The 17,198-nt window shown below is 42.5% G+C and overlaps 1 protein-coding gene across 1 annotated transcript in view; it reads right to left on the bottom strand.

The window, feature by feature from the left end:
• IMPG2 (interphotoreceptor matrix proteoglycan 2) overlaps positions 1-17,198 on the bottom strand; it is a gene marked incomplete at its 5' end in the record, with an annotated part of 105,578 nt that overhangs the window by 14,878 nt on the left and 73,502 nt on the right. The window contains 2 exons of the mRNA XM_033942912.1: positions 7,105-7,315; positions 8,064-8,283. Of these exons, the coding sequence (XP_033798803.1) occupies positions 7,105-7,315; positions 8,064-8,283 (431 nt within the window). The remainder of the gene's footprint in view (positions 1-7,104; positions 7,316-8,063; positions 8,284-17,198) is intronic.

Below are 17,198 nucleotides of genomic sequence, written 5' to 3'. Positions count from 1 at the left end.
ATTGTGTAGTGCCTAATGAGCAGGGTACCAGTCTATAAGAGGGTATACAAGGGTTACAGTAAGCTATAGTGACAGTTATAACATAAATGCTTGGTACCAAGAACATTTGCAAAACTATGCAAAGAAGTGAGAGGCCAAGATCTGACCTTTTACCTTCTGACTGTTTTCTGCTAACTATGCATGCTTGGACTATATCAGTGGTTCCTAACCCTGTCCTGGAGGACTACCAGGCCAATCGAGTTTTCAGACTAGATTTGCATATAATGGAAGTGAGAGACATGCAAATCTGCTATATGCATATTCAATAGGGCTAGCCTGAAAACCCGATTGGCCTGGTGGTCCTCCAGGACAGGGTTGGGAACCATTGGACTATATAATTTATATAAGAAATGAAGTAATTGAGTATAAGGTCAATACAAACCATGTATTAATTTTTCCAGGGTGTACATATGGAAATCAGAGATTTGTAATATTATATAAAGTAACTGGAAAGTTTTGTATTTGTTACAAAGGATCTCGGATTGTTTGGTATTTTGTTTTTGCTACCTCTGTCTCCCAGCACTGAAAACAATAAAATCTATCTATATATTGCTATGATGACTGGTTATTGGTGAAGGGGAATCTGGAGACCTTGAACTGGACTGTTCCAGATTGTCTAGAGATACTGGTTACAGCATAGTGCTTGGTTAGAAATGTATTCTTCCTCCACTATGGCTGGATCTTTCTGTCCGGTTCTTTCAGTACCTCTGCTCTATTTTTCCCCCTTCTCTATTCCCGAGTCTTAACCTTTCTCTTTCTCCAAACTCTTCCAGGGACCCTCATATTTGTTTAATTTCCCTTCCTAGTACTGCTGTTCATATGACTAGTTTTTTTTTCCCCCTCTATTGCAGGGTTCTCCAACTTCGGTCCTCAAGGGCCACAATCCAGTTGGATTTCCCCAATGAATTTGCATGAAATCTGTTAACATGCACTGCTTCCAATGTATGTAAATAAATCTCATGCATATTCATTTGAGAAATTCTGAAAACCTGACCTGGCAAAGGCTGAGGTTGGACGCCCCTGCTCTACTGACTGTTAGGGGCATTTTCAAAAACAAACACGTCCCAAAAAATATCTAAATCAGCACTTGGACATCTTTCTCAGCAAAACGTATGAGTGCCAGTTTTCGAAACAAATATTTTAGACGTCTTGCGGGACGGTTGCCCTACGGGACATCTAACTCATAAAGAGGCATGTTAGAGGTGCGTTTTGGGTGGACTTTGGGCCAGCTTAGACTTGGATGTCTTCCAGCGATAATTGAACCTTTCGCAAGACGTCCTAGATGGAACTTAGAGGTTCTGACCTAGAAGCATCTAAGTGCCAAAAAGGTACCCAAACTGACCAAGTGACCACTGGATGCATGAAGGTATGACCCCCCCCAACACACACACACACACTCTTCTAGTGGTCACTGAGCCCTCCCTCTCCCAAATATCTGAATGAAACAGTACGTACCTATGTCTAGAACAACAGCACCTGGTATTGGAAAGCCTAGCAGAACTCCACGCAGGTGTCATAAATAGCCAGAAGGGTGGGCTAGTGAACCAAAGAGGGAAGTAGCCAGACCCATAAGTCACTCTAACCACAACATTTATTGTGGAAAGTATGAGTCCACCAAAACCCTACTGCAATCAGCCATAAGGGCTATTGGGGTGGTAGACAGGTAGGTATAGTAAGTTTTGAGGGAGTTTTGGAGGGCTCAGCATAAATGATAGGGTCTAGGATGATTCATCGAAGCCAGTTCAGTGCTGAATTGTCATCCTGTGATGAAACGCCTGTGAAGATTCAATGGGTCTAGAAGCTATAGCAGGGCAGGAATCGCAGGCTGACTGTATTGTGGAAAGACAATGCCTCCCCCACACACAAACCCAAAACTCTTCCCTCCTCTTCTCCTTGTCTGTGATCTGCCAGCACCTCTCCCAGAAGAGGACGATTTGCAATCCGCTACCTCTCAGGCGATACCCCCCCCCCCATTTCTCCCTTCCCCCTCTCCTCCCTGTCCATGATCCACCAGCACCTATCCCTGCTCCTTGAAGAGGATGGTTCAGTGCAGCCTAACACTCCTGTGTCCACTGTGATGACATAAGGGGATGATTCAGGTGTGGTTGCTTCATTACAGCTGCAGTGAAACATCCCACAATGAATGACCATGATGAATCATCCCATTCCATAAATTATAAGGAGTATATGGTGAGATGTATATCTGGCACCCTTTATGTGAAGTTCATAGCGGTGCCCTCTAAGGTGCCCCACTGCTCTGTTGGCATGTCTATGTGACCAGTCCATTACAATGCTGGTCCCTCCCATGACTAAATGGTGATGATTTGGACATTTCTATCTTGGACATTTTGTGGTCGAAAATGGTGACTAAAGTTAGACGTCCTGGCAATCTAGACATTCTGGTGGCCAGGATGTCCAAGTAGGCAATTAAAAAATATATATACTATATATATTTGGACATCCTATTCAAAAATGGATATTACTCCACTTCTGACTTTGGACATCTTGCTGGAAACGTCCAAGTTAGACTTAGATGTCCTGTCAAAAATGGTCCTCTGTGTCACTTGTTCTTTACAGTGGCACACTCTAATATGACTGTTTTTTCCTTTCCCCCCTTTCATCTCTTCCCTTAGGGTGTATTCCACATATCCACCATGTAAATTTCAGATTAGCTCTGCCAAGATGATACACAAAAGTCTTTCCCCATACAGTATATTCATATTTACTGGTTCTTATCTCAAACTTGTTCCACTATTGACAATGGCTCTGTCTTTCTCTCAATCTTCACTCACTCTGATTCATTTGCTATTTGTCTACCTTCTAATTCACATCCTTTTCTAGGGTTTCATTCCTGTCACCCCTGGTAAGTATTTATTTCCCATATTCCCTGGCAATATGGTTCTCATATGCATGCTAGGCTTCCCCAATTTGAGGGGAGCTCAGGCCCCCTGGTATCTTTCTGATTTTTTCAATTTTTTTTTTAATCTCAACTACTCCTTCTCTTCCTTCTTTGTCATATTCCTGCCTGCTCAACCTGTGTTTAGCAGTATAATTACATCATCTCCCTGATGTTCCCAATGAATTTGTCTTGTTACCTCTTTTGAAGTGTGTTTTGTTTCTGTCCTGCTCCCTGGTGTTCACACTACTGCTAATGTAATATGGATACAAAAAGATGTAAAATGAACTTATACAATGTGTAAATGACATGTGCCTATCTATCTGAAGAATTAGTTGCTAATCCCTTCTGACAGGGTTTTAGACTGTCCCTTAGCCTCTTAAGGAGGTATGTGTGTGGTTTTGTTATGATACTTCTTGCTGTTTTCTGGTTGCCAATAAGTCCCATTTAGTCTGTGGTCCTATGTGGAAGCTCTGCGAGAAATTGATCCTTAACCCAGAAGACTATGTATCTCCTTTGGACACAGGTTGGTGGGCCGCTGTGACCTCTTGGTTTCATATGTGCTGGGTGAGCTGAACCCATGATCTCTGGAAGATGAGCACAGGGCTTTTACTTATTGAGCTATAGCAACTTCTAGGCAGGGTTTGCACTGTCCTGTAATATGATAGCTTAGGGATCTGATAAGTTATCATATCATAGGGCAGCTGATATAGCTCAATAAGTAAAAGCCCTGTGTTCCACTTCCAGAGGTCATGGGTTTGAATCCCAACCAGCTCCCCAACACATATTTAATTGTGGCATTCTACCTTGTAGGTGCACCTTGATGATCTCACAATAAGGTCACCATTGTGCAGCTGGAAACCTCCATTTGCAATAAAGTAGAAGCCATGCTAAGGTCTGTATCTGTTTTTTTTCTGTTTTTTACTTTTTGCAAATGAAGTTATATACGCAATCTATATATTTTTGCCCAGAAAAATAGAAGGTCTTGCATGCAATATCTTTGTATTGATGTACCCTGTTTATGTAGTGGCTTATTAAATGTATTTTGAGCTTAATAAAGCAAAAATAAAAACCCAGAGAGCTATTTAGCCGATCGTATTAAGCACATCCAAACTGTGCCTAAGTTCTGTCCTTAGTATTCAGGTCTATCTGAAACCTAAACTATGCTCAAAAGTAGACTTCCTTACAATGCCTATAAGACCTAGTTGTACAATTGCTATGTATCTTCCTAGTTCACCCTGTAGCACACTGGTTAAACCTATAGCCTTCTACCCTAATGTTGCTGGTTCGAATCCCAATCACTCTGCCTAATGGAAGAGAAATAAATAAAAGTATTAAACAGATCCAGCTCCCAAGTATTACAATTATAATGAAAAACAGCATAAAATCGCCATTCTAATAACAATAATAAAATATTATAACATTAAGGACATTGTTTGGACATCTAAATCTCACCTAAAACTTGATTCTCTAAAGGACGCCTAAAAAGTTAGATGTCAAAACAGTGCTGAATGCCGCTGAGCGCGATTCTACAAAGGGCACCTAAGGTAGGCACCTAAACGGTGCCTAACTTTAGACACATTTTGCAGAATCAGGGCCTTTGTTCTCTTGCCTCAAAGAATGCTTCTGGGCCAGGATTACAAATCCCAAATTCGTTTTTGTCTTAGCTTGTCTTGCTTTGTTTGATATGTCACTGTGGGCTTATTATGTGTAAGATAGCTTGTCCTGAGATAGCTTTGTGTGCTATATGATAGGTTATACAAAATAGAAAAGAACACTATTCTTCCTTTCAGTGTGTGAGAATATGAGCTAACCAGAATAATGAGAAGTATATGATGGCACAGGTTGTGGCAAGTTCTTTAGTACTATTTGCGTCTGAGACAAGTGTGTGGGACAAAAAGACCCTAAGACCCTTTGTGTCCCCTCGAGTGGGTTCCTACAAACCCCCCTCATGTGGAACCATCCCCCCCCCCATGGCCTGGACCCCCAATATAGAAAAAATACATAAGTTTCAAGTTTAAGTTTATTAGTGTTTTTGATTAATCGCTTAATCATAATTCAAAGCGATGGACATAATAATAAAATTACAGTATTTAGGGAGTAATACAATACTTAACATAACCCTACAGCTTTCTTGGTAGCTACATTGAAAATTCCTTGTGGGCTGATGGGGTTCATGGGGTGGCCAGGAGTGATATGGAAATATGACCCCTAGCAGTCTTCTCACACTATGAGTACCATTTAGTTATTTTTTTTGCAGCACCAGAGAAGTCAGGAGTGATGTGATATTGGTCCTAGCCAATCCCCTGGATCCCACCCAACCACAACAGATTATATAGGTAGCTAGGAGAAGAGTTGAGGGGTCACAGAGTGGGAACTTTATCCTGGCGACCTGGTGCTCCCTGGGACACAGGAATAGTGCTGTTTACAAGGTGGCTCACAGGTAGCATTATTCCTATAGGACAGGATTCAGCAACTTGTGGAACTGGGATACCACAGGTTGCTGAATCCCGTGGGGCATCAAACTGCAGTAAAGGGCACACCTTTACCGCACTTTGATGAATCCCACCTCTTAGTCCACTAACTAGATACATATCCAGGTAGTTAACTGAGTATTTCTGCTCTACCCATATGTTCAAGGTCATCCACAATCTGGATACCTGTGCTAAATATCTGGATTTATTTTGGCCTTGCATCTGGCATTTAAACAAAAATACAACCACAATACCTGAATATCAAACAGACCTTATTATTATTATTGTGCATTTGTATGGCCAGCCAGATGTAGGGATGTGCAGTTATTTGAATTGACAGAGAGAGGAGTAGCCTAATAATTAGTGCAGTGTACCGAGATCCTGGGGAACTGGCTTCGATTCTCTCACTGCAATTCCTTGTGACCCTAGGCAAGTCACTTAACCCTCCTTTGCCCCAGGTACAAAACTTGTGAGCCCAGCAGGAACAAAGAAAGTACCAAAATATAATGGTGACAGCACTGCATAGGGCTAGTAGTGCTATAGAAATGACATTTTCCCTGTCTTCATATGCTATTTATAAATTTAAATGCTGGACAAAAAAATGTCTGTTATATTTCTTTCTATGATTTTAAGCCCCATATTGTATATAACATTGAGATAGGAATAGGGGCATACAGGTTGAGATATTCACTGGCAAATGTTCATGTTTTTGCAGACACATATGGTAGGAACATCGGTTTTTTAAATCTCTACATGCTCAGTTCATATGCAGAACTGAGAATTCATGGGGTGCCCGTGTTGGCATCTGGAAGCATTGTCACTGTCTGCCAGTGTGTGGCAGCACCGGAGTTCAGTTGGCTGAGGATGTCTTCAGCTGGCTGGGCTTGGGAATCCGTGTCAAATAAAGTATTCAATTTTTAAGTTTAGCAGGGGAGAAGAGGGGATAGGGAGAAGGAGAGTGGAGAGGAAATGTGTCATGCTCACCCATTCCACCATTCCAAAATTGCCTTCTGGCTACAGCCTTCTAATGTAGAGGACAGGGACACTTTAACCAAGCAAAAGAAGAGTAACCTAATGGTTAGTGAAGTGGGCTGGAAATCAGGGCAAACCAGATTCAATTCCCACTGTGACCATGAGCAAGTCGCTTAATTCTCCATTGTCGTAGATACAAAGCTTAGATAGTAAGCCCACTAGGGAAAGAAAAAGTACATGTGGCCTGCTTTGATTGTACCACAGAAAGGTTGTATATCAAATTATTAGTATTAAACATAAAGACAGGCACTGGAGTGGGTGATAGGGTGGCGGGTAGAGAGAGAACAAAATAGTTAAGATTTGATTTTCAAACAGAGGCCATTAGCTACTCCTAAAGTTAAGGAGACAATCTGTAAAACAGAATTTAGTTAAGCTACAAGACAGCATAGTTAACATATTAAAATTCAAAAGTAGAACCAAGATAGCACAATTAAAATAACTATGAATCATTTTGTTCTTAACTGAAAAGCAGATCACCAAATAACTGATTGTCTAGCACCCTCAGAGGGTTATGCAGAGGTTCCATTTTGCTTATTAAACCCACGGATTCTAAGGGATTGCTCCAATTATCATGGATAACTAATTCACATCTAGCACAGATATGGTTTTACATGTTAAGAGCTCTTTGCATGCATGGTATAAGCATGCAGGATGATAAAATACCTGCAAATTGCACCTTTTCCAGGTATGATGTCACATTTTCCATCATTTAGGCAAAAGTCTGGCTGCAGGTCACAGACACTTTGGCAGGGTAGTCCATCAATGCTCATATGCCCCGGGTTACAGACGCATTCTCCTTCCCCACTCCAATGATTTACGAGGCACTCGGAGAACTCATTGCAGGCCTGGTATTTGCAAGGATCGGCTTGCTCTCCTAAAACCCCAAATGAAACAAAAAGAAATCAGAAAGAATGCAAAAGACTGAGTTTGACAATGACTTATTCTTTCTAACTTTGTCCTTATTTCCCCATTTTCCTAAACCTTTTTTTTTATTATTATTTTTTTTTTTAAACATGCTTACTAAAATACTTCCTTGATGTGCAGTAAGATTCTTTTGAAGTTTTAAGTATGGTTGAAATCTTTTTTGTAGTTATCTAGTGAAGGCCTTTAGGGATTTCCTTCCCTGTCCAGCAGAAAACCTTTATTAAGAGTTTTTCCAATATTTTCTCATGCTGTATCCTCTGGTGAAAACCCTCGCCTTACCACAAGGTCTACCTCATCAATATGTTATAACATGGTATAGGTATAAGATAACAGCATGTGCCTTTTAGCACTATAAGAAACTGATGACCTAATTTAAAGTTGTAGGTACTGGAAAAGATCAATAATTATAATAATATAAAGAAGAGACAGATTGGGAATGCAAGATCTGTGCTGTACACCATCATTAAGAGCTCCTTTTATTAAATGGCACTAGAGTGTTTTAGCACAGGCTGGTGAGGTAAATGCTCCGACGTCGGAGCATTTACCTTGCCGGACCACACTACAAACCTCTAGCACCGTTTAATAAAACCGAACGTAAGTTCTACAAAGGATGAGATATGGTAACTATACTGTATATTCCTCTTTCCTTCCCCACTCTCACTGCACATTATATTTCACTGTTACTACTAAATCATTACCTGCTTCCACATCTAGGGAATGTTTATCAATGGCAAGGTTCATGGTTCGGTAGGCTGTGTTACAGAAATCCTCTAGGATGATGTACACAGCGTTGGTGACATTACGCGGCACAGGCCTTTCAAACTTCATTCGACTGTTAATCACAATACTGCCATTCCTGAAGTTCAGAATTTCCAAGTTCTGGAAGCCTGTTAGATTGGACTGCAGGTAGGGAACCAGCTTCAGAATGGAAAAGACAATGAGAACATATGATCAGGGACTGAAACAGTGCAGGACTATGCTGGATTACATTATCCCTGATAGATTCTACAACTGACTATTTTCAACTTGGAACCTCAGGCTTTTAGGTTACAGCTGTCACATTCCAAGCCAAGGACTGTCCCTCTGCACAGGATGAGTATAAGAACATAATAAGATTTGTCATTGCTGGGTCAGACCAGTGGTCCATCGTGCCCAGCAGTCTGCTCACGCGGCAGCCCTTAGGTCAAAGACCAGTGCTCTATTTGAGTCAGCCTTACTTGCGTATGTTCTGTTCCAGTAGGAACTTATCCAACCTTGTCTTGAATCCCTGAAGAGTGCTTTCCCCTATAACAGCCTCCGGGAGAGCATTCCAGACCTCCACCACTCTCTGGGTGAAGAACTTCCTTACGTTTGTACGGAATCTTTTCCCTTCTAACTTTTTCAGATGTGACGCGGACAAGAGGTCATAGCCTAAAACTGAATGGCAGCAGGTTCAGGACAGATGTCAGGAAGTTCTGTTTCACACAGAGAGTGGTGGGCGCTTGGAATGCTCTCCCGGAGGAGGTGGTGGCAGAAAATACTGTGCTGGGTTTCAAACGCAAGTTGGATGCACACCTTCTTGCAGATCATATTGAGGGATAAGGGAAATCCGGGTCTCCAAAAAGGAGCACCTAAATGGGCCTCCGCGTGTGCGGATTGCCGGACTAGATGGACCTCGGTCTGATCCGGTGAAGGCGTTTCTTATGTTCTTATGTAGCGAGTGCCCTCTCGTTCTCTTCACCTTAGAGAGGGTTAACAATCTCTCTGTCTCTACTAAGTTAATTCCCTTCAATATCTTGAATGTTTCAATCATGTCCCCTTTTCAAGGAAGAAGAGGCCCAGTTTCTCTAGCCTCTCGTTGTACGGCAACTCCCCCAGCCCCTTAACCATTTTTGTTGCTCTTCCCTGGACCCTTTTGAGTAGTACTATGTCCTTTTTCATGTACGGTGACCAGTGTTGGACGTAGTATTTCAGGTGGGGGCCTAGACAGAAAAGGTACATAGGGGCATATGTTGTACCTAATTTTTATAGGCAACACATGCACCTAGGTGCTTTTTTAAAAGAGGTGATCCAAAAGCTCTTGAGCTTTGAGGTGGGGTAAAGTTTTGGTGTATGTTTTTCTAGGGTTCAGTGCACCCCTATATATTTCATAAAATACAGGCATGACAATTCTTCCCCTACTCACAACCATTCCTCACTCACAGAAATATCCACATATATATTACAGAAGAGACAGCTCAGGGGTGATATAATAGAGGTCTATAAAATACAGAGTGGAGTGGAAAGGGTAGATGTGAATCGCTTGGTCACTCTTTCCAAAAATACTAGGAATAGGGGGCAAGCAATGAAGCTACTAAGTAGTAGATTTAAAACAAACTGGAGAAAATATTTCTTCACACAACATGTAATTAAACTCTTGAATTCGTAGCTGGAGAATGTGGTGAAATCAGTTAGATTGGTGGGTTTTAAAAAAAGGGTTGGATAATTTTCTAAAAGAAGTCCATAGACCATTACTGAAATGACTTGTGGGGGGAGCTTGGCCATGAGTGAAGATGGCAGCATAATCTCACTGCTCTCCCCTGCCTCACATACTTGAACATTCTGGAGGATTACAATACATCCTTTTTCTCTATTTTTTGAAATACTGTTATACTCATTCTCAGATATGGCTTCGGGAAAGCAAAATAAGACAGATACTGCTTTTTCATTGGGGGGAACTGCCAAGTGGTTGAAAGCTGATCCCCCTAGCCCATCTAATATTCCTTTGTTTAAGGAATCCAATGAACTTATGGAGCAAGTTATAGCAGATCTCCAAATAATAAAAAATTGCTGAAAGAGACTACATCGAAATTAAATGGACTTCAGAGTGAGGTTTCTTACCTATCCCATCAAATGGCAGTGAGCAATGCTCATGCTGAACAACTAGAACAGAGGATTGTGGCAGTGGAGGAGGCTGCTTGTCAGAGCCATTTGGATCACAAAATTATAGCCCAGATTTCTACTGATTTGGAGGAGATGGAGAATAGAAGCAGGAGGGAAAATGTCTGGATTTTAGGAATCCCAGAGGGATTAGAAGGAAAAAATCCCTGTTGTGTTCCTCACCACTCTCATCCCTGAAGTTTTATCCCTTCATTTTCTGGAGCAACCAGAGGGGACCTAGACCAATGCTAATTAAAGTACTGCGTTTTAAACATGTAATGCAGATTTTTGAGGCTGCCAAACAGTTAAAAACAGTGAAATGGCAGGAAAAGAAGCTTTATTTTCTTCCGGATTTTGCCAGGCAGACAGCTTCTGTCAGAAAACAGTTTTTGAATTTTCATGGGCAGCTTCGGGATTTAGGGGCAGGTACGGTTTATTTTATCCTGCTGTCATGTGGGTTACATTTAACAATAGTACCACTCATTATTGGGACCCGAACAAACTCGAGGAATTTATACAACTGCATAAACATCATGTGGAAGTGTAATGGAGAGAACTGACAGTTGCTGACAGTTGGTTGTTTTTGGGGGGAATTGCTTCCCTGAGTGATTTCTGTGGTCCTACCAATAGGATGGAAAATTTTCTGGGGCGGGACTCCTTTTCTAGCACCCTGATTGGAGAGTGGAGATTTTACTCTAGTTTGATCATTTCCAGGGGCTGGAACACAGACATTGCTTGATGGAGACTGAAGCTGTGAATTACCATGATGATTTGGGTAAGGTGATGGATGAAATGCCCCAGGAAGCATGAAATGGGTAGATATCAGCAAAGATCTGCAGTTGTATGCAAGCCCTTCTCATTTTCTCCAACTAGTGCTAGAACACCGAGATCTTGTGTTTTTTTTAACTGTTTTACTTGCACAAGAATTGTTTCCCTGAAACCATTTCTTAAATTCTATACCTACAGAAATAATACTCCTTATGTAATTAAAGCTTAAGAGAACGGAATGTTTGTTTTAATACTCCTGCTCATGCAGCTATCCTTTCTGCAGCTCTCAGGGCACAGTCTGCTACAGCAGGGAATCTGGGCTACTGCTGGGTTAATGCTTTGGGACTTTGGTATAGTAATCTATACCTTTGTAGGATTGCTTTTGTTATGGGGGTTCTATTTCTAAATCAAAAACAAAAAAAATCAAAAACAAAAACCTTTTTGGGGAGAAAGGTTAAATGCAATATGAATTCACAAAAAACAATAAAAATGCTTGAGAATTCAATATTGATAAAATATTCAAAAAACTTTCCTATAAGCAGATATAATCTTTTGTATTTTGTATGTGTGAGTGCTCAGTTTAAAACATCATTCAAACACTGCAGTGTTATGAAACAATGATGTTATATCCAGACATCATCGCACCCTCCTACCTGCCTGCCTCACAAATAACTAAAGATGGCGATGTTAATCTGTTAAACTCAAAACTGATATTTTCAAGTAATTATTATATGAAGGAGGTACTTAGCTTAAAAGGTAAGTTCAAATCATCTTCAAAATGTGCTCCAAAAGAAATCATTGTGCTGTTAAATAAATCAATCCCTACAAAAACTCAGTCTTCACTCTTTCTTCCTCTACACCAATCGTGTTTCATGTGGGCTGCTTCATCAGGAGGAAGATTGGCGATTAAACCTCTGGACTCATTATGGGAGGAACTCGGAATTGAGGGATCCTACTGCTTGATTGTGTTCTAAAGAGAATGACTGATGTATGACTGGATATAACATCATTGTTTCATAACACTGCTATGTTTGAATTATGTTTTAAACTGAGCACTCACACATACAAAATACAAAAGATTATATCTGCTTATAGGGAAGTTTTTTGAATATTTTATCAGTATTGGGTTCTATTTCTATACATATTCTCCCTAAATACTTTATTTCAATGTGTTGGTTTTTTTTAAGAAGATATGATGAGGTTTGGGTATGGGGATTGCTTTAGGTATTAAGGGAGTCTAGCTATACATTGGGATGATTGTGGGAAGAATTAGATAATTGTAATTTACATGTTATTGAGAACATATGAAATTTAGTTAGCTCTGTCTAAATAGTTATTATACCTGCTAATTGTTCTCTGATAAAATGATATGATATGATAAATTGGAATTGGTGGTTACCATATAATGGGGATGGTATAGTTATGGAAAGATTTAAATTAAAAGTGAGGAAGGTAGAATAAGAATAAAGTACATTGATACATTGTTATTTATGACTAGTCTTATAGCCCGTTACATTAACGGGTGCTAGAATATATGTCTGTGTGTGTCTGTCTTTATTTCTTTCTCTCTCTCTCCTTAGCCGCTTTCTGTATTTCTGTCTTTCTTTTTCCTTGGCTGTCCACTACCATCCCGCACCCCTCCTGACACGACTCCCGCTGTCTTTCTTTCTGTCTGTCTCTGTCCCTGGCCGCCTTTGTCTGTTTGTCTTTCTGTATATCTCCCTGCCCCTGTGTCTTTCTTCTTTTCTTTCTGTCTCCCTTCCTCCCTCAGTCTGTCTGTCCGAAGCAGCATTCCCTCCCCCTCCATTTCCCTCCCCCCACACCAGTTCCCTGTGCACCTGCCCCTGTGTCTTTCTTCTTGTCTTTCTGTCTCCCTTCCTCCCTCTGTCTGTCTGTCCAAAGCAGCATTCCCTCCCCCTCCATTTCCCTCCCCCCACACCAGTTCCCTGTGCACCTGTCCCTGTGTCTTTCTTCTTGTCTTTCTGTCTCCCTTCCTCCCTCTGTCTGTCTGTGCAAAGCAGCATTCCCTCCCCCTCCATTTCCCTCCCCCCACACCAGTTCCCTGTGCACCTACCCCTGTGTCTTTCTTCTTGTATTTCTGTCTCCCTTCCTCCCTCTGTATGTCTATGCAAAGCAGCATTCCCTCCCCCTTCCATTTCCCTCCCCCCACACCAGTTCCCTGTTCACCTTCCCCTGTGGCTTTCTGTCTCCCTTCCTCCCTCTGTCTGTCTGTCCAAAGCAGCATTCCCTCCTCCTCCATTTCCCTCCCCCCACACCAGTTCCCTGTGCACCTGCCCCTGTGTCTTTCTTCTTGTCTTTCTGTCTTCCTTCCTCCCTCTGTCTGTCTGTCCAAAGCAGCATTCCCTCCCCCTTCCATTTCCCTCCCCCCACACCAGTTCCCTGTGCAGTAGCATTAGCGTTTCCTCTACCCCCTTTCCCTTCCCACAGTGGCGACTACAAACGTGGGTCCGAGTCCTTTGCCGCCCCCCCTTCCCTTTCCTTCCCTTCCCTTGGGCCCGACTACACATGGCGATTCAAGCAGCGTGTGTCGCAGTCTTCACGCGCTGCTTCAGGTCCTTCTACTGCCCTGATTTACTCTGGCACGTCCAGAGCAAATCAGGGCAGTAGAAGGGCCCGAAGCAGCATGTGAAGACTGTTGCACATGCTGCTTAAATCGCCAATCGGGCCCACGGGAAGGGAAGGGGGAGGCGGCAAATGACTCGGGTCCCTGGCAGCGGAAAGTTGCTGGGCTCCACAGGCCTCTCCACCCCACCATCCTAACGTCAAACTAATACCTGAGGCCGCCCACCACCATCACCACTTCCGCAGCTCACTCGCGCTTTGGCCGGTAGAAACATAGAAACATAGAAACATAGAAATTGACGGCAGAAAAGGGCTATAGCCCATCGAGTCTGCCCATACCAATGACCCACTCCCTGATTCTTACTCTCCTAGAGATCCCACATGAATATCCCATTTTCTCTTGAAATCTAACACGCTGCTGGCCTCAATCACCCTCTGAGGCAGCTCGTTCCAATGATCTACCACCCTTTCAGTGAAGAAGTACTTCCTCGCATCACCCTGAAATTTCCCTCCCCTGATTTTCAGTGAGTGTCCTCTGGTTACTGAGGGCCCTGTAAGACTGAAGATATCATCTTTCACCTCTATACGCCCAGTAATATACTTAAAGGTCTCAATCATGTCCCCTCTCTCTCTTCGCTCCTCCAGTGAGTACATCCGCAGTCTTTTTAACCTTTCTTCATACGTGAGTTCCCCGAGCCCCAAAACCATCCTGGTAGCCATTCGCTGAACCGACTCAATTCTCAACACATCTTTTCGGTAGTGTGGTCTCCAGAATTGAACACAATACTCGAGATGAGGTCTCACCATGGATCTGTACAGCGGCATTATGACTTCAGGTTTTCTGCTGACAAAACCCCTACGGATACAGCCCATCATTTGTCTTGCCTTGGACGATGCCTTCTCTACTTGATTGGCAGCCTTCATATCGTCGCTAATGATCACTCCTAAATCACGTTCCACCGTGGTCCTGGACAAGGTTTCACCATTTAGTGTGTAAGTTCTGTGTGGATTTTTTTTGCCTAGGTGCATTACTTTACATTTTTTAGCATTGAAGCCCAGCTGCCAAGTTGATGACCACTGTTCAAGCTGTCTTAGGTCCTGCGTCATAGAGTCAGGCACACTGCTTTTGCCAACTATGTTGCATAGTTTGGCATCGTCGGCAAACAGTGATACTTTTCCTCTAAGTCCTTGGGTCAAATCTCCTATGAATAAATTGAATAGAATCGGCCCTAAGACGGAGCCCTGAGGTACTCCACTCATCACTGCTGACGTTTTGGAGGGGGTACCGTTTACCATCACCCTTTGAAGCCTACCATCTAGCCAATCCCTTACCCATGTTGTGAATGTATCCCCTAATCCCATCGATTTTAGTTTGTTCAACAGCCTGCGGTGTGGAACGCTATCAAAAGCTTTGCTGAAGTCCAAGTATATCACGTCAAGGGACTCACCGGCATCCAGATGACTGGTCACCCAATCAAAGAAGTCAATCAGATTAGATTGGCAGGACCTTCCCCTGGTGAATCCGTGTTGATGTGGATCACGTAGATTTTCTTCATCTAGAATTTTGTCAAGTTCCTGTTTGATCAGTGTTTCCATGAGTTTGCACACTATGGATGTAAGACTCACCGGTCTGTAATTTCCTGTCTCCGTTCTGCAGCCCTTTTTGTGGAGTGGAATTACGTTAGCTGTTTTCCAGTCTAGGGGTACTACTCCCGTGCGCATGGAAAGATTGAAGAGTACAGATAGTGGTTCAGCCAGAACTTCACTCAGCTCTCTGAGTACTCTGGGGTGTAGATTGTCTGGCCCCATAGCTTTGTCTACTTTGAGTCTTGAAAGTTCGTGGTAGACATTACTAGGTGTAAACTCGTAATCACGAAACAGGTCATTTTGGCTGTTTCTTATTTGTAGTTGCGGACCATCTCCCGGTGCTTCACAGGTGAATACTGAGCAGAAGTATTCGTTTAGCAGTTCTGCTTTGGTAGTATCAGATTCTGCGTAGTTTCCATCTGATTTCCTAAGGCGTTCTATTCCATTTTTGTTTCTCTTCCTGTCGCTAATGTACCTGAAGAAGGATTTGTCCCCTTTTTTAATGTTCCGTGCTAGATCTTCCTCTGTTTGAAGTTTGGCTTCCCTGACTGCCTTTTTGACAGCCTTAGATCTGGCCAGATAGTCTTCTTTTGCCTCCCTTTTCCCAGATGTTTGTAGGTAATAAATGTTTCTTTTTTCATTTTAATGAGGTCCGAAATTTCCTTGTTGAACCATTGTGGTTTTTTGTTTCTCCGGCGTTTGCTTACTGTTTTTACGTAGCGGCTAGATGCTTCGTTCAGGATGGATTTTAGGTTTGACCACATAGTTTCCGGATTGTCAGTTTCTGCATGGTTTTGCAGCTTTTGATGGACAAAGTCTCTCATGTGGTCGAAATCTGCCTCCCTAAAGTTGAGGACCCTCGTTGCTGTGTTTGATTTAGAGAAGCCTTTCCTGAGGTTGAGCCATACCATGTTGTGGTCACTGGAGGCCAGCGTGTCTCCCACTGATACTTCCGAGACACTGTCTCCATTTGTGAGTACCAGGTCCAGTATTGCTTTTTCCCTGGTGGGCTCTAATACCATTTGTTTTAGTTGTGCACCCTTAATGGAGGTTATTATTCTTTTGCTACCGCTCGTAGTTGCTGAGAGGGTGTTCCAGTCTGCATCTGGCATGTTGAAGTCGCCTAACAGTACTGTGTCACCACGCAAAGTGATGTTCTCTATGTCCTCAATCAATTCTTTGTCTTTGTCTTCCTTTTGTCTCGGAGGCCTGTATACCACACCAAGGTAAAGGCATTTTTCGTTCCCTCTGGTCAGGTTTACCCAAAGTGATTCCCCTGTGTATCTAACCTCTGTGATCCTGGTAGTTTTGATATTATCCTTAGTGTATAGTGCTACCCCCCCTCCTAATTTGCTTTCTCTGTCCCGACGAAGTAGATTGTAGCCTGGTATAACCATATCCCACCCATGCGAGTCTGTGAACCAGGTCTCGGATATCGCTACTATGTCAAGGTCTGCATTCCTTATTTCTGTTTCTAGTTCCAGGATTTTGTTGCCCAAGCTGTGTGCATTAACATACATTGCTCTCCAAATTTGTGATGATATGCCTATCCCCGTTAGTGTACTTGCTTTAGGCTCAGAAGTGTGTATACTATGGGTACTTACCTTAGGCTCGGAAGTGTGGGGCCGTATTGTGAGGTGGAGAGCAGGGAAGCTTTTGTGATGCGCGAACACACGGCGCGAGTGCGCATGTCTTTCAACAGGGAGCAGGACAGAGCATAAGCCGCGCATGCACACTTCCTATGTGTCACTTCCTATGTGTCACTACAGCTCATGGAAAACCGGCACACACATAGGAAGTGCGCATGCGCGGCCTAGCATTTTATTATATTAGATATTTAATTTGTTTAATTTATCAGTTTATTTATGTATTCCTGAATATTTCAAATGCAAATTGGGTAATTTGTGATGAAATTATAATTTGATCAATTTAAATTAACAGAGAGATAGGAGATGAATAGTGTACTTTAAGTAGTAGGGCGGGGGGAGAGTGGTTTT

Source organism: Geotrypetes seraphini, chromosome 4 (assembly GCF_902459505.1).
Source record: "Geotrypetes seraphini chromosome 4, aGeoSer1.1, whole genome shotgun sequence".
NCBI lineage: Eukaryota > Metazoa > Chordata > Amphibia > Gymnophiona > Dermophiidae > Geotrypetes > Geotrypetes seraphini.
Note: the sequence above shows the minus strand (reverse complement) of the source record. Positions and strands in the feature narration are given on the sequence as shown.